The 23849-nt window shown below is 42.0% G+C and overlaps 1 protein-coding gene across 1 annotated transcript in view; it reads right to left on the reverse strand.

Annotated features, from left to right (window-relative positions):
* The window catches only part of LRRC45 (leucine rich repeat containing 45), a 170619-nt gene that overhangs the window by 23409 nt on the left and 123361 nt on the right, over nucleotides 1–23849 (reverse strand). The window contains exons 14-18 of the mRNA XM_029599051.1: nucleotides 21023–21115; nucleotides 10132–10224; nucleotides 9338–9511; nucleotides 4640–4787; nucleotides 4294–4502 (exon numbers count right to left, since the gene is read on the reverse strand). Of these exons, the coding sequence (XP_029454911.1) occupies nucleotides 4306–4502; nucleotides 4640–4787; nucleotides 9338–9511; nucleotides 10132–10224; nucleotides 21023–21115 (705 nt within the window). The 3' untranslated portion in view covers nucleotides 4294–4305. The remainder of the gene's footprint in view (nucleotides 1–4293; nucleotides 4503–4639; nucleotides 4788–9337; nucleotides 9512–10131; nucleotides 10225–21022; nucleotides 21116–23849) is intronic.

The following is a 23849-nucleotide window of genomic DNA, read 5'->3' on the forward strand; positions in this document are numbered from 1 at the left end:
TATTCAAAATATTTGGAGGCAATTAGAAATCTTCTTGTCGAGGATTCTTAAAATGTCTGTACATTTAACTCTAGCACAGGCCTTGCTTTGCCTACCTAATGGGGACCTTCCCATACATTACCATGTTTTTATTCAACAATGTTGATTTGCATTGCGAATGGAAATAGCCTTCTCCTGGAAGAGATCGTATGCCCCGACCATGGCAGAGGTTTTGAGGAGACTAGACAAAACCTGCACAATGCTAAACAGCATCGCTTGGACAAATTTAACAAGGTCTGGTCACCTTATTTAACTTGGAGAAGGGACTGTGCCACATGACAATCGATTAGCGGGATTGAACTAGGCGACTTCAACATCACTGAGTTAATCGACTCCTTTAGATAATCTTTTATGACTTCGAGAGTGGCTCTTTATTTTTATGTTTTATTTACTATTTAACCAGATTTTATATTTTCCATGACCAGTGGTTATGCTCATGTTTATGATTATATTGATGTTTACGAAAACAGGAGGTGCGGGGAGGGGGGATAACATGTTTATAAACTTGTAAAATTGGATTGTTATCCTTGATACTTGTTCATGTTTCAACCTACGGGTCTTGTTATGATTAATATGTTGTACTTTTCAAGGAATGCAATAAAAATCATAAATTAAAAAAAAAGGGAATAACTACACTGAGGCACTGAAAGACGAATATGGGGTAAAAAAAACCTCAGCTGCCGAGTTTTGTAAGATTTTCCGTTCTTTTTATAAAAAAAACTTTATCATAATGATGTAGAGGATGGGAAGAGCATAGAGGAAGAACAGTTTTTTCAAGGCTTGACCTTACCGAAGTTAACTAAACAACAGTTGACTTGGCTGAATAAGCTACTGAATCTTCAGGAAATTTTGGAAGGAATAAAGACTAGCCCCCTACACAAAGTTCTGGGCCCAGATGGGGTTAACACTGACTTCTATAAGATTCTAAGTGGGGAAATAGGGGACACACTTAAAGGGTTCTTCATAGTGGCCTTACTTCAGGGCTCCTTTCCCAGAGAAGCTAAATGAGCATATATTACGGTTCTTCCTAAGGGAGGAAAAGATCCATGTAATCCAGCCTCGTGTAGACCTATATCCCTTTTGAACTTTGATCTGAACTTTGCAAATAGTCTGTTTACAGTGTTACCTTCCTTAATTTCTCATAATCAAGCGGGATTTGTGAAGGTATGGCGGGTAAACATATTTTGAGATTATGGACAGCTATGGTGCAAAGTAGATACAGACACAGGCACAGGGTTTTGAGGCCGAAAAGGCATTTGACTGGGTTTCATAGCCTTACCTATTCTCAGCCTTAAACAGATATGGATTTGAGGGCAATGTGGTGCGCAGCATCTCCCTGATCTACTGGGAGCCTTCTTCCATCATCTTAGAAAATGGTTGTTTGTCCCAAGAATTTGAACTAGAATGGGGTACGAGACAGGGATGACCTCTGTCTCTGTTGTTATATATTCTCATTTTAAACCCTCTTTTACAAAAAAATAGATGAATGCCTAGGAAGAGAGTGTTTCAAAATAGTAGCCTAGTGGTTAGAGCAGTGGGCTACGAACCAGGAGACCAGGGTTCGAGTCCCACTGTCGCTCCTTGAGACCTTGGGCAAGTCACTTTACCCTCCATTGCATCAGGTACAAACTTAGATTGTAAGCCCTCTGGGGATAGGGAAATACCTACAGTACCTGAATGTAATCCACTTTGAAGCACTGAAAAAGTGTGAAAAGCGGAATATAAATTAAAAAAAAAAAAAAAATTGCTGATGATGTCCTGGTTTTCCTGACTGAACCTGTTCACTCATTGCAGAATGTGATGGATATGCAGAAACACTTCGGCATGTTCTTGGGTTTCAAAATTGATCTAGATAAGTCCGAGGCCTTGGATGTATTAGGGTCGCTGAAGTCCACATGGCCAGGACTTTTTCCCCTGAGATGGGTTGAATCAAAGATGAAATACTTAAGGGTTAAAATCCCAGCTGCCATTCAAAACATGTATGACAGTAATATTTTACCTGTACTCACAAAGACTAAAAAGAAACTGGCTGAATGGGGGTCGCTGCCCCTTTCTTTATATGCAGAATCCACTTGTTTAAGATGATGTAACTACCTTGGTGGCTGTACATATTACAAATGTTACCTGTGTGGATTAAGCGCCAGCATATTGTGGAACTGTCTAGAGCTTTGGGGAAATTTCTGTGGGGGAATAAAGGGACTCACCTGGCTTTACATACGATGACGCTCCCATTGGGCAAAGGCAGGATGGGGTGTCCAAATTTGCAGAATTATAATCTAGCCTGTTTATTACAGCATGTGAAGGATTGGTTTTATGGGATTAATTTGTTTTCACCTACTAGTTTTTTGCAGGAATGGTGTAAACCACACAATCTGGGAAATGTATTGCATGTTCCAGGATCTATTCTACCTGACTATATTCAAAATAACCCGCATTGGGAAGTATCACCATTTCTCTCAATCTCTGGACATCCAAGGTTCACTCCAGGTCTGGAGAACTTGATTTTCCTTCAGTGGGCCAGTAAAGGTTTAACTACTCTACAGCAGTTCATGCACACCAGTGGAACTCCTTGTTCCTTTGCTGAGCTACAAATTGTATTAGCTTTATCCCACAAAGAGTTCTATGCATATTTACAGGTCAGACATTTCATTGAGCATGATCTGTATAAAATATCTCCTTCAGTAAATGTACAACTGTAATGCTGAATTTTCCTAGTACCCCCTAGCAAAGGACGTTGTGTGCCTCCTTGATGAAGGCAATCAAGGCTATTAAAATTCATGACAACTTACAAGACTTAGCTTCTCATTGGAATCAGGAATTAGATGTTCTGGTCTCTCCCAAGGCACTGAGAACTTGTTTTGAAAACTCCAATCTGGTTTCTGAAAATATTTCCCTTCAGGAGACTTATTTTAAATTTCTTCGACGCATATTCTTCTCCCGCTCATGGGCATTTAAGGCAAAGTTGTCGTTGACGGATAAATGCTTGAAGTGCCTAGTCATTCAAGGAATTCTATTTCATTGTTTTTGGGACTGTGTAGAGATAAGGATCTTTTGAAGGTGGTATTGTGTTATTTGAAAAGACTCCTATGCTTTTTGATACCGATGTCCTTACATCTATGTCTGTTTGACTGCATGGATGAGGTTCCTGTTAAAGGCACAAAGCCACAGAAACTGTTTTTATGGAAAGCGTTCCTACTGGCTAAGAAAACAATTTTGGAACAATGGATAAAAGAAGGGAAACCAACATTCTTCCAATGGAAATTAAAGTTACATAAGCTAGCAGCTTTTGAACATCTAACTGCCAGACGATCTTCAATATGATCCATTTCTGGCTAACTGGCAAGCTTGAGTTCGAAGTGTTTTGCTTTCATTTTCTTGATCAGGTATACTTGGGTAATTTTGGGTACAAGGCATTGGTATATTATATTTGTATTGCTATGTTCCATGTCTGACTCTAATATTCTTTGGAGTGTACTGCGTGTAATTCAGATAAAAAGCACTCGCTGTCCAGGAAGGTCTATGATTCTGGGAGGGGGAAAGGGTGGGGGGAAGAGAGGGATTAAATACATAATGTTTCGTTACAATATTTTTGGTTCATGTTGTTCTGATGTAAAAATTAAAAAAAAGATTTAAAAAAGTGCATTTATGAGTGTAAAACCCAATTTTAAGTATGTAACTGCTTTTTAAAATCAGGCCTACAGTTTGTAACTATGCATCAAATTTCAGGAAAAATTAACTTTTGATGGCTAAATTGTGAGGAGGTTTTCATTGTGTGTCATTCTAATATGGTGCTTGCAGTGTGCCAGCAACAACAGTCACTGCAGAATTGACTATTTAATCTGCTCTGGCACTTTCACTCACTCGGGGTTGCTCATTCTTTGATACCCTGGAATACTACTTTAGAGCAGGTACTCATCCTTAACAGGAAATGCTGAGCTTGAGGGAAATTTATTGGGAGTTTGTCCTATTAGGTAATGTTCTATTGCTGATTTAGTTATTTACCTGCAGGTGGGAGGAATTATTTGGGGTTCATAGATGTGTATATTTCTGGAATATTTGATCTTGCTAGCTGTGAGGGTCAGAAGCACGAGGGTATTATGTTGATATTGTTTTATTTTTATGCTACAGCTCTAAGCATTTGCATGTTTTATGATGCTGTGATCCACTTTGGATGAACTGTGTTCAGAAGGATGGAATAGAAAAATGTCTTAATAAACCAAAATCTTACACAGCCTCATCAGTTACCCCACTCACATTGAACAGCCTTCACTTCCTGGGGCTGTGAACTCCAAGGGAACAGCTCTGCACATAGGAGAGAATGGCGTTCTGCAGGTAACTGGCTCTCTGAGCCTCCTCATCCCTCATTCGAGAAATCTCTGCATCCTTCAGCCGTAGCTTCTCCAGTAAGGAGGCAATTTCACTCTCTTTATCCAGCACTGCCTCCCGGTGGTTATTTAGCTGCACTGCAGAAAAAAAAAAGCATTAATTAAAACAGAAATATAAGTCTTCTTCGGAAGATCAATTTGCCATTCCCATCAGCAGTCCAGATGGTTCTCTCTTGTCTGCCCTCAACCCATTCTATGTAAGAAACTTCCTTTACCTTTCTGTTGCCTTTCCAGGGCTGCAATCTTCTCTTTTAACCCCTCCTGTGCAGTCTGCTCTGCCTGCAGATGCCCAATCTGCTCCTGCAGCTCCACTCTCACCTTGCTGACCTCAGCTATTTTCTCTCGCTCCTTTTCATCCAAGTTCTAGCAGAAAGAAAACAAATATTAAAAAAAAGGTCACAAAACTTTGTGATCACATAGTACAAATTCCAACATTTGTGAAACAGTTTTAATTGATATTAGGCTTGTCACGAATAGAGACAGGAGGCTGCACCAGTGTTATCATCTGCTGACTCATATGAAAATTGGGCATATTCTCATAGAATATGATTCCATCTGCCATGTCCTAATTAAGGTGATAAGTTGGCTCTGGTTTGCCCTATCAAATATATGGACTTGTACTTCTTATTTCCCTAAAACCAATATTAAAAAAGCTTGAAGCATGGTCAAATGCTAAGATTTAAAGCAAAAAAGTGTAGTCATGAATTTGAGGTACAGAAATCTAAGGCAGAAGTATATCATAAGAGGTGAGATACTGTACTTCCGTGGGTGATCAGAACTCTTCATCTCAAGGCAGAAAAACAGTAAAACAAGATGATGGCCAGAGCTAGAGGATTGCTCTGGTATATACGGAAAGCTACAAGCAGTAGGTAAAGGGAGGTGATAATGCCTCAGCTGGAATATTGTGCCCAATTCTGGAAGGCATAGCTCTGAAAAAATATAGACAGAGAGGAGATGGTCCAGAGAAGGGCTACCAAAACGATGTAGGGTTTGCACCAAAAGCCCTAAGAAATGAGAATTAAAGACATAAATATTTATAACCAGGAGAAGAGGAGAGATGGGAGATATGACCGACATTCAAATTCCTCAAAAGTATAAATAATTGACAGGAAGGAGATATTTTTCTAATGATTTGTAAGAGAATCTAAACCTGCTAGAGAGACCTATTACAAACCATGGGCCTTGCACGTAGATCTAGAAAAATAAACAAATATGATTTTCTAGAAAAAGTATTTAAAAAACCCCCCAAACCCATCACATTCAGTTTTTTATCTATATAATCAAGAAGCATCTGGGAGTTTTAAGTTCGCGGTAAAGGGAGCAACTTTCAGTCTGTGTGGGGGGACGTAAAGTCTGTAGGTGCTATTTAAATATGATCTGAAAACAGGAATGATGTTATCAAATTTATGGATGAAACAAAATTACTCAAGATTGTCAGCTCACTAGCTAATTGTGAAGAATTGCAAGAGGACCTTTTGAGACTGGAGGATTGGGCGTCTGAATGGCAGATGAAAGTTAATGTGTACAAGTGCCACGTGATGCATATAAGAAACAATAATCCGAATTATAGGTATATGATGCTGAGTTCCATATTACATGTCACAACCCAGGAAAAGGACCTTGGAGTCAAAGTGGACAATACTTTAAAATCCTTGGCCCACAATTCATAGTCGTATTTTGCTATATCACCATTGATATCACTTTACTTATAGCTATCTGGCTCAGGGGGGAAAGGGGAGGGAGGGGAAGAAACCGGGGTTGGGTCTAGAAGAAGACGGGGAGGGAATGTACAATAAAATGTTACTTTGCTTCTTGTTGTACAACCTGACATAATGCTTGTTGTCTATTTCATACCTTGTTTTATTGTTTATGCACATAATTCAATGCTGACTGATGTTATGTGTTATTATAACTCTGAAATATCAATAAAATATAAATAATAAAAAAAAATCCTCGGCCCAGTGCTTGGCAGCAGTCAAAAAAGCAAATAGAATGTCAGGATTTAGGAAGGCATGGAAAACAGAAGATCTGATTAGATCTGTGTGTGCAGTTCTGGTTGCCTCATTTCAAAAAAATGTATTGTGGAAGTAGAAAAGGGGAACCAATATGATAAAAGGGATGGAACGGCACCCCTATGAAGAAAGGTTAAACTGATTAGAGCTCTTCAGCCTGGAGAACAGACAGCTGAGAGGAGATTTGAAAGAGGTCTGTAAAGGCATGAGTGGGGGTAGAACAGATATTTACCCTTACAAATTGTATTAAGTCTAAGGGACACACCATTAAGCTAATAGATTGTTTAGTTTATGTCATACTTGATTAAATCGCAAATTTTACCAAGGCAAATCAATGTGATTTACAATAAAAGTAAATGAGACTAACATAATGAACTAAATAGCATACAATTAAACTAAACCCAGAGATATGATAAACAATAACAAACAATAAAGTATAAAAAACAAAAAATTAAAAAACTTAAAACAGAGGTGAAATAGTATATTAAAACCATCCTAGTTAACAATAATAAGAAATCCCACAAAAAGAGCAGGATAAGAAAAAGAGACTCATCAACCTAATCTGATGGGAAAGCTTGTAAGAATAACAAGGTCTTTAGAGCTTTCCTAAATTTAAAATAATATTTCTCCAAGCATAAAGTCAGCGAAAAGGAGTTCCAAAGGCTGGGGGCTAAGTATAAGAAACAAATTTCTCTTGTTCTTTTTAACTGATCTACCTTGGTGATAGTATGACTAGGCGTTCTTGTTGAGTAGACCACGGGGATCTCTCTGATTGATGGGGGAATGTAAGGTGGAGTACCTCCAGCGCAAAGCCTGGAGGTACTCCACCTTACATTCCCCCATCAATCCTATTTTGAACATGATGCGGAAAAAAATGGGGAGCCAATGCAGATCACAAAGTAAGGGAGTGACATGGTTAAATTTTCGCTTTCCAAAGATTAGCTTAGCTGCAATATTTTGGATAATCTGGAGTCTTCTGATTTGTTTGGCAGAGAAACCATGACAAATGGGCATTACAACAATCTTGGTGAGCTAAGATTAAAGAGTAGACCAATAATTTAAGATCAGAGCGGTCCAAAAAAGGTCTGAGCCTACGGATAAATCACAAAAAGAAGTAAGAACTTTACACTAGATGAGAAATATGGTGATCAAATTTGAGAGGAGTCAATTCTGATCCCTAGATTTCCAGGCATGCATGGCAAAGGAAGCAGTGTGGGTTAATGCTTTCTGGAAAACCACATAGCTTCCTATTTACCAGGGTTAACTATGAGTTTTGAAAGTTTTAACCAATCAGTTACTTCAGTAAGACAACTGTTAAAGCTGGACAAAGAGAAAGAAGAATGAAGATCAAAATTAGCAATAATCTGTATGTCATCAGCATAAAAGTAACTTGAGAAACCCTTACTTTGAATTAAAGTGGCCAGTGGGGCTAAATATAAATTGAATAAAATAGGAGAAAGGATGGATCCTTGAGGAAGAGCACACCTGAGAGGAATAGATGCAGACTGTGCAGAGTTCCATAAATCAGAATAACAACGTGCATCAAAGAAAGACTTAAACAAGAGTAGTGCTTGGCTCCAGATTCCTATATCAAAAAGGCAATTAAGCAACAGCTTCAATGGTGTCAAAGGCTGAGCTCATGTCTAAGCAAACTAAGAGGAATATTTTCCCTTTATCAAGATGAAGGCTGATGTCATTAAATAAAGCAGTAATCACAGTCTTTGTACTGTGTGCTTTCAAGTAACCAGATTGCTTGGGATGTAGAACAAATGCACTTTTAAAACAAAGTGGAGAAAGTATTTTTCACTCAATGCACAATTAAGCTGTGGAATTTGTTGCCAGAGGATGTGGTGAAAGCAGTTAGCAAAGCTGTGTTCAAAAGGGTTTGGACAAGTTCCTGGAGGAAAAGTCCATAAACCATTATTAGTGATGTAGATTTCAGAAAGCCACTGCTTATCCCTGGTTATGAGCAAGAAGGATTAGATCTATTATTTGGGACCTGCTGGGTACTTGTAACCTGGATTGGCTACTGCCGGAGACAGGATGCTGGACTTGATGGACCTTTGGTCTGACTCAGTGTGGCATTTATGTTTTTTTGATGTGAGGCTCAAGGTAGGTAGTTCCTGAGTGACATTAGAAAAGATTTCTTCTCTGAAAATTTGGTGGATATATGGAATAATCTCCAAAGGAAGTTAGTGGAGGCAAGAAAGTAACAGAATTCAAGAAGACTAGGTAAGGCACAGCAGATCTATGGTCCACTGGAGTGGGTACAAAGATGGTCAGGCTGAGCCACACGAAGAAACAGCTCAATACGTTTATTGGGGCTTGTAGGCCCAAACCAATTTAGCATCTGAAGCAGTAACACAGGAGGGAACAAAAGTCCAGCTTCTCTTCAGCTAGGTATCTACCAGAGTTCATGGTCTCAAGCATTCAACTGCAGAGCTCTGTTGTACTTCAGCCAGGCAGCAGAGTCTCTCTAGAAATTTGAAGCCCTTCCTAGTTCTGAGTGTGACTACACCCAGGAAGGCTTGCTCTATGAAAACTAGGTGCATTTCTATCCAGGCTCTCTCCTGGATCACCCAAGTAGTCTTTCTGCAAAATTAGGGATCTAGGTCTCTACCTGTTCCAGGATCCTTTGTTACAAAGAGAAGGAAAGAAAGATCAATTAGGACTATGGTATTGCATTGGAAATTAAACTGTGCAGACTGGATGAGTTTTACATCCTTATCTGCCATCATATTCTACATTTCTATGACTGTATTTGCCTGCCCTGCCAAAACAGAACCAGCTGCTCAACCTACAGAGAGTATAGTCATCTTTCTTCTAACAAGACTGTCACTCTTGGCTCCAGGAGGTAATGTCCACCTCTGCCAGCTCCTGCAGCCTACAGACAGTAAGTACCTGATGGTGCCCTTCTATCTGACGCTTCAGACGCTCAGTTTCTAGATTCAGCTGATGGTACTTTGACTGCAGCTCTCCCGCTGCCTGTTTCTGCTGCAGGATGAGAGTCTGTGCCTCATCGCGTGACTGTGTCACTAGACGCAGCTTTTCTTCTAGATGAGAAGAGCGCTGTTGCTGCACAAAGCAAAACCAGTAATTAGAAAACATACACAGACAAGAGCCAGAGCTTATCACGCCATCCCTTCAAACATACAAACAATATAGCACACTGACCCCCATGATATAGGCTTGCACACCCTCCACAGCAGCACTGAGATCAGGAACAGGAACAGACACCCAACATACTGACCCCCAAAATACAGGATTGTATGTCCTCTGCAGCAATTCTAAGATACCCCTTATAATGGCATTGATCCTCCCCCAAGCACAGATTCAGATACTCCCCCACAGGAGCACTGACACCTGCAGGCACAGGCTTAGACACCCCTTTCAGCATCACTGATCTCTGCAAGCACAAGCTCAGACACCCCTCTCCCTAGCACTGACTTCCACTGGCACAGGCTTGAACACACCCCACAGTTGCATTGATCCTGCAGGCATAGGATGGGACACTCCTTACAGCAATACTGATCCCTGCAGGCACAGGCTTGGACACCCCCGGTAGCAGAACTGATTTCCCAGGCACAGGTTTGGACACCCCTTCCAGTGGCCTCTTTTCTCAATCAGCCAGACCTATTCCCATGGACAGTCTGATCAGAGTTCTTCCTTTCATGAGAAACAAGGTTCTGCCATACCTCTTCTAAGCGGCTAAAATTTCTGATCTTCTGCAACTCCTCCTCTGTCTGAGCACGTCCCACTACTGCAGCTGCTTTCTCTCGGCTCAGTTCCTGTTCATGCATAAAAACAAAAAGGCCAGACACATCACACACTGAAGTACTAGCATAAAGCTCCAAAACTAACATATCAGAAGCATGTGCAGCAGTAGAGTTCCCCCATACACAGTTGTCTACAGACTATGAGCTTCCCAAAGCACAGGCCCCACAGGCCATGCAGCAGCTCTGTTCCCCAGAGCATTGGCACCCACCGCCAAGAGTGACTGTCAGCAGAAGCTGCATTGGTTAGCGGGTGAGCAGGACCTGTAAGAATTGGTTTTACTGAGGAAAGTTTGTGTTTTAATCTTGCAGTAGACATTGTTTGAAAGTTGAACTATTACTGTGCATGAATGTTGTGTGCTGGGAAAGTAGGATATGAATGTTGAATTAATTCTGTGTGTTTATATTTAATTCTGAATATATCTGTGTGCTGGGAAAGCATTCACTGCTGTTTGGATTCCCAGTCATCCCGATCACATTTTTAACTGTTAACCCAATAAAGAGGAATCCTTTCACATTAAGAATCAATTAGGAATTTACATCGATGTGTAAACTATAGATTGGGTTACTGGTTAAAAGACAGGAAACTGATATTAGCACTAAATGGTCAGTTTTCCAAATGGAGAAAGATAAACAGTGGAGTGCCCTAGGGATCTGTTCTGGGACCTGTGCCCATGAATGTATTCATAAATAATCTGGAAAAGACAGTAACAATGACACAAAATTATTCAAAGTTCAGCAAATTGTGAAGAATTGCAGAAGGACCTGGAGAGGTTAGGAGATTGAGGATCTAAATGGTAGATGAGATTAAGTATGGACAAGTACACAGTGATGCACATAGGGAAAATAATCTTAACTAAAGATATACAATGCTGGGTTCCTTATTAAGAATCATCACTCAGAAAAATAATCTCAGGGTTTTTGTGGACAATGCGTTGAAATTCTCAGCTCAGTGTGCAGCAGCGATCACAAAAGCAAACGGAATGTTAAGAATTATTTGGAAAGGAATGGAGAATAAAAGCAGAATGTATCTTAATGCCTCTATTGATCCATAGTATGACCATACCTTGAGTACTGTGTGTAGTTCTGGTCTCTCCATCTTAAAAAAGACATAGCAGACCTTGATAAGGTATAGAGAAGAGTGACAAAAATAAGGAAAAGCTCCCTTATGGAGAAAGGCTAAACAGATTAGGTTTCTTCAGTTTAGAAAAGAGAAAACAGAGGGGATATGGAGAAATTTGTTCTTATCTGATAATTTTTTTTCCTTGATTCCTGCTAGACTAGTGCATGGGGAGATCTCCTTCCCTCAGATGACAGAGCCAGAGGACACAACATTTTTTTTACTTCACAGAGCTCTCTTACGACCTCCTGCCTCAAATGCCATGTCTGCCTTGGCTTGTACATCCAGCCTATTTAATCTTGTAAAGGAGTATAAAGATAACCAAGTGGCTGCCTTACATATTTCCTCCGGGAAGACTGAAGATGCCTCCACCCGTGATGATGCTTGTGCTCTGGTGGAGTGCATGTGAAGTGTGGACAGTGTTTGCCGTCCAGATAGAAGGTAAGCTGAAGCTATTATTTCCCTGATCCACCAAACTATGGTGGCATTGGAGACTGCCTCTTCTTTCTAGAGTCCACCAAATAATAGTTTGTCTATTTTCCTAAAGGCATTTGTCACCTTTAGATATCTCAACATTACATCCAGCACATGTAGACTCCTATCTTTCCCTCGATAGTCACTGCTGTTAAATGTAGGGAGTGACACCAACTGATTTCCATGAAACGAGGATACCACCTTGAGCATGAAGGATGGCACCAAATCCAGGGAAAAAGTAAGGGTCCTTACATGAGAGGGCCTGCAGTTCTGAGATGCACCTAGTAAAGCTGATAGTTACAAAAAGATGGTTTTCAGGGCTAGGCCCTTCAGGGATGCTGTTTTATTGGCTCAAAGGAGAACTCAGCAGGGCCCTCAACACCAGATTAAAGTCCCACTGTGGGATTATTGGCCTGAAAGGTGGGCAGATACATTTTATTCTCTTTAGGCATCATAGTATGTCTGGGTGGACTACCACTTGCATGCCTTTAATTCTTCCCCATAGCATGTCACCTGCACTTTCAGGGAATTAAGTGCTAATCCCTTATCGAGGTCACATTGCAGAAAGTTCAATATCTGCAATATATCTGTCCTCCAGGGGGGGATTTTGTGGTCATGTCAGAGTCCTTTGAACACTTGCCAAATCCTGATATATGCTAACGAAACAGAGGTTTTATGTGTCTTTAGCATGGTTGCTATTACTGCTGAAGAGTACCCCTTCCCCCGAAGGTGCTCCCTTTTAGGGGCCAGGACATAAGCGAGAATGGAGCCAGGTCTTCCTGGCTCCATTCTCGCTTATGTCCTGGCCCCTGCCAGAGCTGGCCCCTGCCAGAGCAGATTGCGTTCCCTGGCCAGGGGCAGAGGCATTCCATTTAGTACTCTTATGAGGTCTGCATTCCAAGGACTCCTCTGCCAGTCTGAGGCCATGAAGATGAACATGAAGAGATGGTCTTCTAGCCTTCTTATCATCCTGCCTACAAGGGGTCATGGTGGGAAGATATATAGCAGGCTGCATCTCTGCCATGAACAGATAAGGACATCTATCCTGCCGGAGTCTATTTCTGCATTGCGACTGAAGAATCTGCTAGCTTTGGAGTTTTCATAGGTCGCAATTAAATCTATGTCTAGGTGACCCCACCACTCCACTATCATCTGAAGGGCCTCTGAGCTCAATTTTCATTCTTCTGGGTCTAGTCTATTTCTGCTGAGGAAGTCAGCTTGGAAATTCTCCTCTCTCACTATGTATGATGCTGAGAGAAAGAGCAGGTTTTCATCTGCCCACTCGCACAAAGTGGGCACTTGCTGTGCTAGAGTGGGGCTGCCGGTACTCCCTTGCTTGGTTATATATCCCTTGGCAATACATATACTAAAAATAAATTGGAACAATACAGAGAAGACTTGTTCCAGAAGATGGTGTGTTTTCTGTCAGAGATCTTGGAGTTTGTGTCCCATAAATTGGCTGCAGGGCAGGTGACGGAGACCAGGACAGGCTTAGGTGTATGAGGATGATGGCCAAATACCACACAGAACGGTGATGACCCGGTCATGCTGCTCATGTGATTATTGTGGCAGAACTCTGCCCATGGGTGTGGGGATGCCCAGTTGTCCTGGCACTGGTTTACGTAGCCCTTAGGAAATCCTTGACAGTATGATTTGTTCACTTGGTTTGACCATTATTCTGAGGTTGATAGCCAAAGTAAAATCCAAGTTAATTCCAAATTTCTTTCATAGACTTTTCCAAAAGCAGGCAGTAAACTGTATTCCTTGGTCCGAGAAGATGTGGAGAGGGAGCCCATGCAGAGGGAAGATGTGCTGGACAAAATAATTGGCTAATTCAGGCTCTGAAGGGAGGCCAGAGAGAGGTATGAAAGGCCATCTTAGAATGTTGGGAATTATTAGAACGAGAGAGGTATGAAAGGCCATCCTAGAATGTTGGGAATTATTAGAAAGGGAATGGTGAATAAAACTGAAAATGTCATAATGCCTCTGTATCGCTCCATGATGAGACCGCACCTTGAATACTGTGTACAATTCTGGTCGCCGCATCTCAAAAAAGATATAATTGCGGTGGAGAAGGTACAAAGAAGGGCAACCAAAATGATAAGGGGAATGGAACAGCTCTCCTATGAGGAAAGACTAAAGAGGTTAGGACTTTTCAGCTTGGAGAAGAGACAGCTGAGGGGGGATATAATAGAGGTGTTTAAAATCATGAGAGCTAGAATGGGTAGATGTGAATCGTTATTTACTCTTTCAGATAATAGAAAGACTGGGGAGCACTCTATGAAGTTAGCATGTGGCACATTTAAAACTAATCGGAAAAAGTTCTTTTTCACTCAACGCACAATTAAACTCTAGAATTTGTTGCCAGAGGATGCGGTTAGGGCAGTTAGTATAGCTGTGTTTAAAAAAGGATTGGATAAGTTCTTGGAGGAGAAGTCCATTACCTGCTATTAATTAAGTTGACTTGGAAAATAGCCTCTGCTATTACTAGAAACAGTAACATGGAATAGACTTAGTTTTTGGGTACTTGCCAGGATCTTATGGCCTGGATTGGCCACTGCTGGAAACAGGATGCTGGGCTTGATGGACCCTTGGTCTGACCCAGTATTGCATGTTCTTATGTTCTTAAAATCAATTCACCACTACCCATATAGTGGTGAGGTCACTTGAGAGGGGGGAAGGCCAGCGACAGTCAGTGGCCAAGTGGGACCAGGGTTTTTTGGGGGCTGGCTGCAGCTGTAACATCCCCCAAGGTCAAGCTTGAGAATTCTTGTTTATGGCAACATAGAACAGGACTCTACGTATCGCTTTATAGTGGTCTTCATTTGAAGCCACCAATAATGACAGGAAATTAACTCCAGGTTTCAGGTGACACCAGGAGTTGTGGGCCCACTGAAGAACTTTCTGATGTAGACTTTGAGGAACGACAGTCGTCCCAGGGGGAACTGTCGCTGCAGCAGCAATCGCGATCCTAGCAGGTCGATGATAGGTTGTGGGGGCTCCAGGGAGCCTACGGATCAAAGGAATGAAGGAGGGCATCGGCCTGATGGTTTTCTCTGCTGGGCATATCAGAGCTTGAAGTCAAACTGGTTGAAAATTAGCAACCAGCAGACTTGTTGCAGGTTCAGTCGTTCAGCTTGCGCCAAGTGTTCCAGATTTTTGTGGTCCATGTAGATAGTCACAGAGGGCCCGATATTGAAAATCAGTGGCCACTATCACCATATAAGTTACTTATCCAGCTATCTCTCAGCCAGCCAATTTGTGGGCAGTGCTACTTACCCGGTTAACTGAACCGGATAAGTAGCTATATTCGGTCTTATCCGATTAACTGGATAAGTTAGATCAGCCATAGAGCTGATCTAACTTAGCTGGATTTAATTTATGCAGCTAAGTATCCATGTCTGTGGATATTCAGCGGCATGGCTATGCTGCTGAATATCCCTTGTAACTTAACCTGATAAGTCATATCTGGCTAAGTTACTTACTCAGCCAGTTCTGAATATCGGGCCCAGGGTGTCGGGCTCCTTCCAAGAGACATTGCCATTCCTCCAAGGCCAGCTTTACTGCTAGAAATTCACAATCTCCAACAGTGTAATTTCTCTCTGTTGAAGGAAATTTCTTAGAGAGTTAGGAGCAGATCATGATGGTTCCTTGGTTGTTATGCTGTAAGAGGACAGCCCCTACTCCAAGGGCAGAGGCATCTACCTCCAGTATAAATGGCTTGGAAGGGTCTGGATGGTGCAGGTATGGATCATGGGTGAATTCCTCCTTGAGGCACAGGAAAGAAAGCCTGAATGGCACTGTCAGTCCAATTCTTGGTATCTGAACCCTTTATGGTAAGAGTGGTGAAGGGCATGGCCAACATGAATCACCTGTTATTGGATTGCCAGTAATAGTTTGCAAATCCAAGGAAGCACTGCAGGTCCTCAAGACCCATGGATTCGGACCAATCCAGGATAACTTAATTTCTCTGGGTCCATGCATAGGCCTTGCTGGGAAAAGATGTAACCAGGAGTTTCTCTTGTTCGAAGGTACATTTTTCAAAATTGCATATAGGTGATGCGCACGGAGCCTCTGGAGAACTTGCTTCACATGACCTCAATGTACCTTCAAAGACTTTGAGAAAGCCAGGATATTGTCCATATATACCACCACATGGGAATAGAGAAGATCCCAAAAAATCTTGTTGACCATAATCTGAAAGATCATGGGGGCACTGCATAACCCAAAGGCAATAACCAGATACTCATAGTGTCCATCCCTGGTATTAAAGGCAGTCTTCCATTCATCGCCAAACCAGGCCACAAGAACCTGGCAAGTACCCAAACACTAAGAAGATCCCATGCTACTGATGCCAGTAATAGCAGAGGCCATTCTCTAAGTCAACTTGATTATTAGCTGTTAATGAACTTCTCCACCAGGAACTTATCCAAACCTTTTTTTAAACCCAGCTACACTAACTTAACTAACCACATCCTCTGGCAACAAATTCCATAGCAACACCTTGCCCTTGTCCACATTAAATTTCATCTGCCATTTGGATGTCCAATCTTCCAGTCTCGCAAGGTCCTCCTGCAATTTATCAAAATAAACTTGTGATTTAACTACTCTGAATAATTTTGGATCATCTGCAAATTTGATTACCTCACTAGTCATATTCCTTTCCAGATCATTTATAAATACTGAAAAGCATCAGTCCATGTACAGATCCCTGAGGCACTCCACTGTTTACCCTTTTCCACTGAGAAAATTGACCATTTAATCCTACTCTCTGTTTCCTGTCCTTTAACCAGTTTGTAATCTTCGAAAGGACATCGCCTCCTATCCCATAACTTTTTAGTTTTCATAGAAGCCTCTCATGAGGGACTTTGTCAAATGCCTTCTGAAAATCCAAATACACTACATCTACCAGTTCACATTTATCCACATGTTTATTAACGCCTTAAAAAAAAAAAAGAAGATTTGTGAGGCAAGACTTCCCTTGGGATCATCCAGGTTGACTGTGTTCCATTAAACCATGTCTTTCTATATGCTCTGTGATTTTGATCTTTAGAATAGTTTCCACTATTTTTCCCAGCACTGAAGTCAGGCTCACTGGTCTATAGCTTCCTGGATTGCCCTTGGAGGCCTTTTTAAATATTGGGGTTACATTGGCCATCCTCCAGGTACAATGGATGATTTTAATGATAGGTTACAAATTTTAACTAATAGCTCTGAAATTTCATTTTTGAGTTCCTTCAGAACCCTAGGATGCATATCATCTGGTCCAAGTGATTTGCTACTCTTTAGTTTGTCAATCTGGCCTAGTACATTTTCCAGGTTCACAGTGATTTGCTTCAAATCATCTCGCTCATCACCTTTGAAAACCATCTCAGAAACTGGTATCTCCCCAACATCTTCATTAGTAAACACAGAAGCAAAGAATTAATTAATTTAGTCTTTCTGCAATGGCCTCATCTTCCCTAAGAACCCCTTTAACCCCTCGATCATCTAACAGTCCAACTGACTCTCTCACAGGTTTCTTGCTTTGGATATAGTTAAAAAAGTTTTAATTATGAGTTTTTTCCTCTAAGGCCAACTTCATTTCAAATTCTCTCTTCGTCTGTCTTATCAATGTTTTACACTTAACTTGACAATGCTTATGCTTTTTCCTATTTTCTTCAGATGGATCCTTCTTCCAATTTTTGAAGGATTTTTTTTGGTTAAAATAGCCTCTTTCACCTCACCTTTTAACCATGCTGGTAATTGTTTTGCCTTCCTTCCACCTTTCTTAATACGTGGAATACATCTGGATTGTGCCTCTAGGATTGTATTTTTAAACAATGTATATGCCTGTTGAACACTTAACCTTTGCAGCTGCACCTTTCAGTTTTTTTCTAACTATTTTCCTCATTTTAACAAAGTTTCCCTTTTGAAAATTTAGTGTTAGAGCTGTAGATTTACTTATTGTCCCCCCTTCCAGTTATTAGTTTACATTTGATCATATTATGATCACTATTGTCAAGTGGCCCTACCACAGTTGCCTTTCTCCCCAAATCCTGAATTCCACCAAGAATTAAGTCTAAAATAGCTTCATCTCTCGTTGGTTCCTGAACCAATTGCTCCATGAAGCAGTAATTTATTACTTCCAGGAACTTTATGTCTCTAGCAAGTCCTGATGTTACATTTACCCAGTCAATATTGGGGTAATTGAAATCTCCCATTATTACTGCACTACCAAATTGGTTAGCTTCCCTGATTTCTCTTAGCATTTTATCATCTGTCTGACCATTTTGTCCAGGTGGACGGTAGTATACTCCTATCACTATAATCTTACCCAACACGCATGGGATTTCTACCCATATAGATTCTACTGAGCATTTAGTCTCTTGCATGATCTTTATCCTGTTGGACTCTATACCCTCCTGGACATAAAGTGCCACACCCCCAGCTCTACATTTGGTGGGAACTCATTCATATCTTGGAGGTGGAGGCAGATGCCTGCTTGCCACCTGTCCTGACCCTTGGCCTGCTTCCAGTATCCCCAGTCTGCTGCCTGAGCTGTACTGAGGGTGCCGGAGAAGCCGGGCAGGCTGCCATACCCTGAAGATAATCAGCTATCGTATTCAACTAGTCTTGCTGCTGTGCTAGCCTAGCAATTTCAGAGGCCTGGGTCGAGTCTGCTGAGCTCATAGCCTCAGCAAGCTGTGGAGTGGCATGAGAGTGAGCCCTTGGTGCTGTAATGTAGTTGACGCTGTCTCGTAGGCAAGCCTATAAGGCCCATGACCACAGCTGGCAAACATGACCTGTAATTGAACAAGTTGGAGCTTCACCTTGACCAGTTGCCTCCTCCACAGGCTGAGATTTGGGTTCTGGTGGCTGGCAGGACTTAGGTGGGTCCCTAGGGCATAGGAGAAAGCCGGGATCAGGACAGGCAGCAGACTGGGGATACTGGAAGCAGGCCAAGGGTCAGGACAGGTGGCAAGCAGGCATGGTCAGGTCCAATGCAAGGGTCATGTCTAGGCAGCAGGCAGGTGTGGTCAGGTCCAGGCGGCAGGCAAATATGATCAGGTCCAATGCAAGAAGTCAATAATAGGAGATCAGGCCAGGGATGGATGAAGACACACGAGAGAGACCGGACAAGACTGGAATGAGGAGACAAGGCTGGACAAGACAGGCTGGGCAAGACAAACCTGGACAAGACAAGCTGGGCAAGACAAAGCTGGATGAGACAGGCTGGGCAAGGCAAGGCTGGATGAGGCAGGAACAATCAGGAATGTAGGAGCAACACACACACTGCTCAAGGCAAGAAACCAGTTGCTGAGGCAAAGATTTGGTGTGCAGCTGGACCTTATATACCCAGCCATGTGATGTCATCAGGAGATGCTGGCAGCATGGGTTCCTGCTCTGGACCCTTTAAATGACGGTGTGGTGTGCATGGGTGCGCCTATGGATAGCCCACAGGAGAAAGATGGCATTATGCTGGTGGTGTTCTGCCTCACAAGGAGTACACAGCGGCTTCCAGGCCGCGCCAAAAGCCAGAGCATTGTAGGAATGAATGATGCTGGTTGCGGGCAGGTCCCACAACCAGTGAACATAACATTGGAAGGTCTTAGCCACCAGCCTAGGCTCCTTTTTGCCACAGAAGATAGAAACATAGCAACATGACGGCAGAAAAAGACTGTATGGCCCATCTAGTCTGCCAAACACCCAATTAATTTAGCTCACCTCCCATCACTTCCTTAGAGATCCCCTGTATTTATTCCATGCTTTCTTGAATTCAGAGACTGTTTTTGTCTCTACCACCTCCACTGGGAGGCCGTTCCATGTATTCATCACCCTGTCTGTAAAGAAATATTTCCTAAGATTACGCCTGAGTCTACCCCCATTCAACCTCGTCACATGACCCCTCATTCTAGTGCCTCCTTTCCATTGAAAGAGGCTCACCTCCTGTGCTTGGAAACCTCTGAGATATCTGAATGTCTCTATCTAACTCGCCTTTCTTCCAGGGTGTACATGTTTAGATCTTTTATGTCTATCCTCATATGCTTTAGAACAAAAACCACTGACCATTTAGTTGACACCCTCTGGACTGACTCTATCCTATTTATATCCTTTTGAAGATGTGGTCTCCAAAATTGTTCACAGTATGCCAAATGAGGTATTATCAGGATCTATACGGTGTCAATATCACCTTCCTTTTTCTGCTGACCATGCCTCTCCCTTGTAGCCAATCATCTTTCAGAGCCAGCTACACACATGTATGGACCCTGCTGCACATTTGCATATTTAAGGAAAGAAACCCAAAGCAAACAAATACACCTAACCATCACTGTGACCATGGGCTACAGAATATATGAGGTCCCCTACTGTAAAATGATGACTGGTGTAAATCCTTAAGCCACAAGTCTGTTTCTCTAATTACAAAACTGGCAAACAAAACTGGCAAACAATGACACAGTTGTAGGCCTCTGCTAATTCTTGCCAATACTCAAACATCATGGATTAAACTTGAGATCTAGCAGAACACAGAAATGAGGAACTTGCTGGCACAAGATGAGACAGGGAGTTGCAAATGCTGATTAATTACCAGCTGGTGAAGGAGGAATTAGGGAGGACCACCAGAAACAGATGTGAAAGCAATTGTGCTAGGCTTAATACATTCATTAGAGCTTCAAGGCCCATAGCTTATACACTAAAAGTTACAAGAGTTTATTTAAATTCATCTGCGTAAATGTGAGATGATTATGTCAATTGCCAATCAATATAGTGATGTCACAAGACATGGAAATAGCTAATCTGCTAGCTTGTTACCATGTATAGAAGCTTAAAAAATAATATATAAAGTAGTGATTTGTCCCTAAACAATGTGAAACACAAAGAGAATGCGCTCTGCTTTCTTTTTTCATCTTGCCTTTTTCTGTAAATGGTTGCTGATGCTGAAACTGACAAATCAAAAAAAACAAACCCCAAAACAAAAAAAAAACCAATTATTCTACAATAGGCTCCTTATGTTCTCTGAGAGAAGGATTCAAACGTTCAGGGATTTATACCCATCTGCACACGCATATGCACACACACACACACACACACACACACACACACACACACACACACACACACATATACACAGAGAACCAGCTGTGCGGCATGCAAACACACAGACCCAGCATAGCATGTATAAACATTCGTATACAGATAGGCACAGCTGTGCACATACACACTGCAGATTCTTCGCACCTCCTCCAGTCCAATGCGGATGGTCTCCAACCTTTGGATCCTCTCCTGCAGGGATCGCTCACTTTCCTCCATGTGACGAGTCATGTGTTCAACCTGCAGAACACAGCATAAAGATAATGCAGCAGCATGAAAAACAGAGGAAAGAGAAAGAGAAAGACACACACACACTGACACACAAGTAGACTCAAAATTCTATTTCATATCAGAAATAGGAAAAGAAGTCGATCGGCAACAAATATAGAGACCCCCATCTGGAGATATAAACTATAATATCCAGGGAGAAGGCTGGGTATTTGAAGGCAGAAATCAAAGGATCTTTACAAAATCTGATATCTCTTGTACAACATTCTCATTCTTTTTTGAGAGTCTGTCCTAATTATTTATTTAAAATTTCGTATTAACCGTTTTCCCAAAGCGGCATACAACCAAAACATGAACAGATCATAAAAACACAGTATATTAACAAATTATAAAAAGTAGTATAAAAGAACATAAAATCCTTTCTAGCCATTGATGATCTAACAATTAAGTAGTTTGCCCACATTTACAGTCAAAGGTCATACTTATTATAATTGTTACCTTCATTCTACTCATTACAAGGTACTATTAACTTATCTGATGCCTTACAGATAACACTGAGAACAGATCCAATAGGATCTCCTCTGGATCCCCTACATGATCCATGCTGCCCGCATCCGGATCAACTGCCTGATCAACTGCCGGTGGCACCCCGTCACATCTAGGGCATCATCTGAATCCTCTGACTCATCAACTGCATCTGCCGAAGCTGAAGAAAGGCCCAATACATGCTGGATGGGAGAAGGCCGCTTTCTTTTTGCCCACTTCTGCTTGAGACCTGGAACCAGACCCGGGCCTCCAAATACAGCTCTTCAGCAGGCTACTTTGCTAAATAGGCCTCATGCAATAAAAGAACAAAGTCCGTGGAAAAAGGTCTTGAGGAGCCAGATATGGGCTGAGAGGACTCAGAAACTGGGAGAATAGGAAAATCCTCACCTTCCGAGCCCCCTTGCTACACTCTGGAGCCCGAACATGCCGGGGATAGCCTTGGAGGGGAATACCCCTGCCCCACCACCAGCGCAGCAAAAGCTGACAGAGTTCAAAATGTCTGCTGCTCCTGTGCCAACGGGGAGAGAAGCCCCGGTCCAGCATGAACCCAGATGCGACTGAGCAGCAGGAGTGGGAGCCTGTTTCTCCTTTGCCGTGGCAGCAGGGCCTTCCAAAGACCCTTCACCACCCGACAAAGAGCCTGCACACAACCTGACACAATTGAGCCGCAACCGAACCGACCTGCAAGTGTGGCATACTGACAGCCGCGCACATGCTACATGTGGTAGAACCTTTCCCCAACAGCTATCCATCTCGCACACTCTGCCACTGTGTAAAAAATACCCCAGCCACCCCAACCAGGAAGGCAGAAAAGTCTTTTTTTTTTTTTAAATAACTTTACCGAAAAACAACAGAATACTTGAACACAGAGCTGCAAGTGGGAGCAAGCTGGCAAACTGTTTTCCAGTGCATCAAGCCATCTCAGCAGCCTCAGGAGGGATCTGGACCACCCCACAGAACTAAGGACCGAGCATACTAAAGGGTCACCAACCTCCAGCTTGTCCACCTCAATCAAGGGGGATGGTCCCACCAGGACTAACAACCTCCTGGAAGTAAGGCTCTCTCTTCTTCTACTATCTTTTTTTTTTCCTGACTGCAGAACTGCAGGTTTTGTACCATCTACCACAGACAGAGAAATACTGAGTGACTGCAGGTGGCATTCAGAGTTATGTAGCAGTGTCAATAAAACTTTCTCTGTCTCTATCTGCTGGCAGGGATGCAAAACCCAGGAGTCTGGACTGATCTGGATACGTATAGGGAAACAGCATGCTCCATCAGAGCTGAGGAAACTGAACTGAGTCCAAAAGATATAAAACAAATCCCACATCCCCTCATCCCACTCTTCTTCCAAATCTGCCTTCCAAGCCAACATGTGTTTCAGTTTCAATGTAGGTGTCTCTTTTAATAAGGAATACACTTTAGAAATAATCCCTTTTATCCTAGATGCATTCTCACAGTAACCTTCAAATAGAGACTTTCCCCTGTAACAAATTAGTTTTCACCTCTTTAGTGCCCATAAAATGTTTTACTTGTGCATAGGCAAGATAATCAGAGATCAATATGGCAAACGTATTTACTAAATCCTCCTTTACCTCTTGCCCTGTCCAAAATTGTTCCAACCACTCTATCCCATTGCCCTCCCATGTGTGAAAGTCATCATTAACCTTCCCAGCCGGGAACGCAATATTATATCTAATGGGGGTTCTATAAAAGTATGCTCTCTTACCTAATATGTACTTCTTTCACTTATCCCAAATTGATAATGTACACATAGGGGCGGATTTTAAAAGGCCTGCGCGCGCCGGCGCGCCTATTTTGCATAGGCCACCGGCCGCCGGCACGCGCATAAGTCCCGGGGCTTTCAAAAAGGGACGGGAGGGGGCGTGTCCGGGGGCGTTTAACAACTACAGTTCAAGAAGCCTTGAATAAAACTTTGATATTGGAAAATAAAGTGAAAAAAATGGATAAAGCAGTAAATGTGATAGAGGGGAAAATAGAAAACACGGAAAAAATACAAACCAACCTTATAAAATCTGAAAAAATTCAAATGAATAAAATGGAAATGTTAGAAAATCAACTGAGGACAAATCTTAGGATACTAAATTTTCCCAGGAAGAAGTTGATTTCAGCAAATGATTTATTCAAGAGCTATCTTATAAATATATTGAAATATCCAGAAACCGCATTGTCTGCAATGTCA

Source organism: Rhinatrema bivittatum, chromosome 4 (assembly GCF_901001135.1).
Source record: "Rhinatrema bivittatum chromosome 4, aRhiBiv1.1, whole genome shotgun sequence".
Lineage (NCBI taxonomy): Eukaryota > Metazoa > Chordata > Amphibia > Gymnophiona > Rhinatrematidae > Rhinatrema > Rhinatrema bivittatum.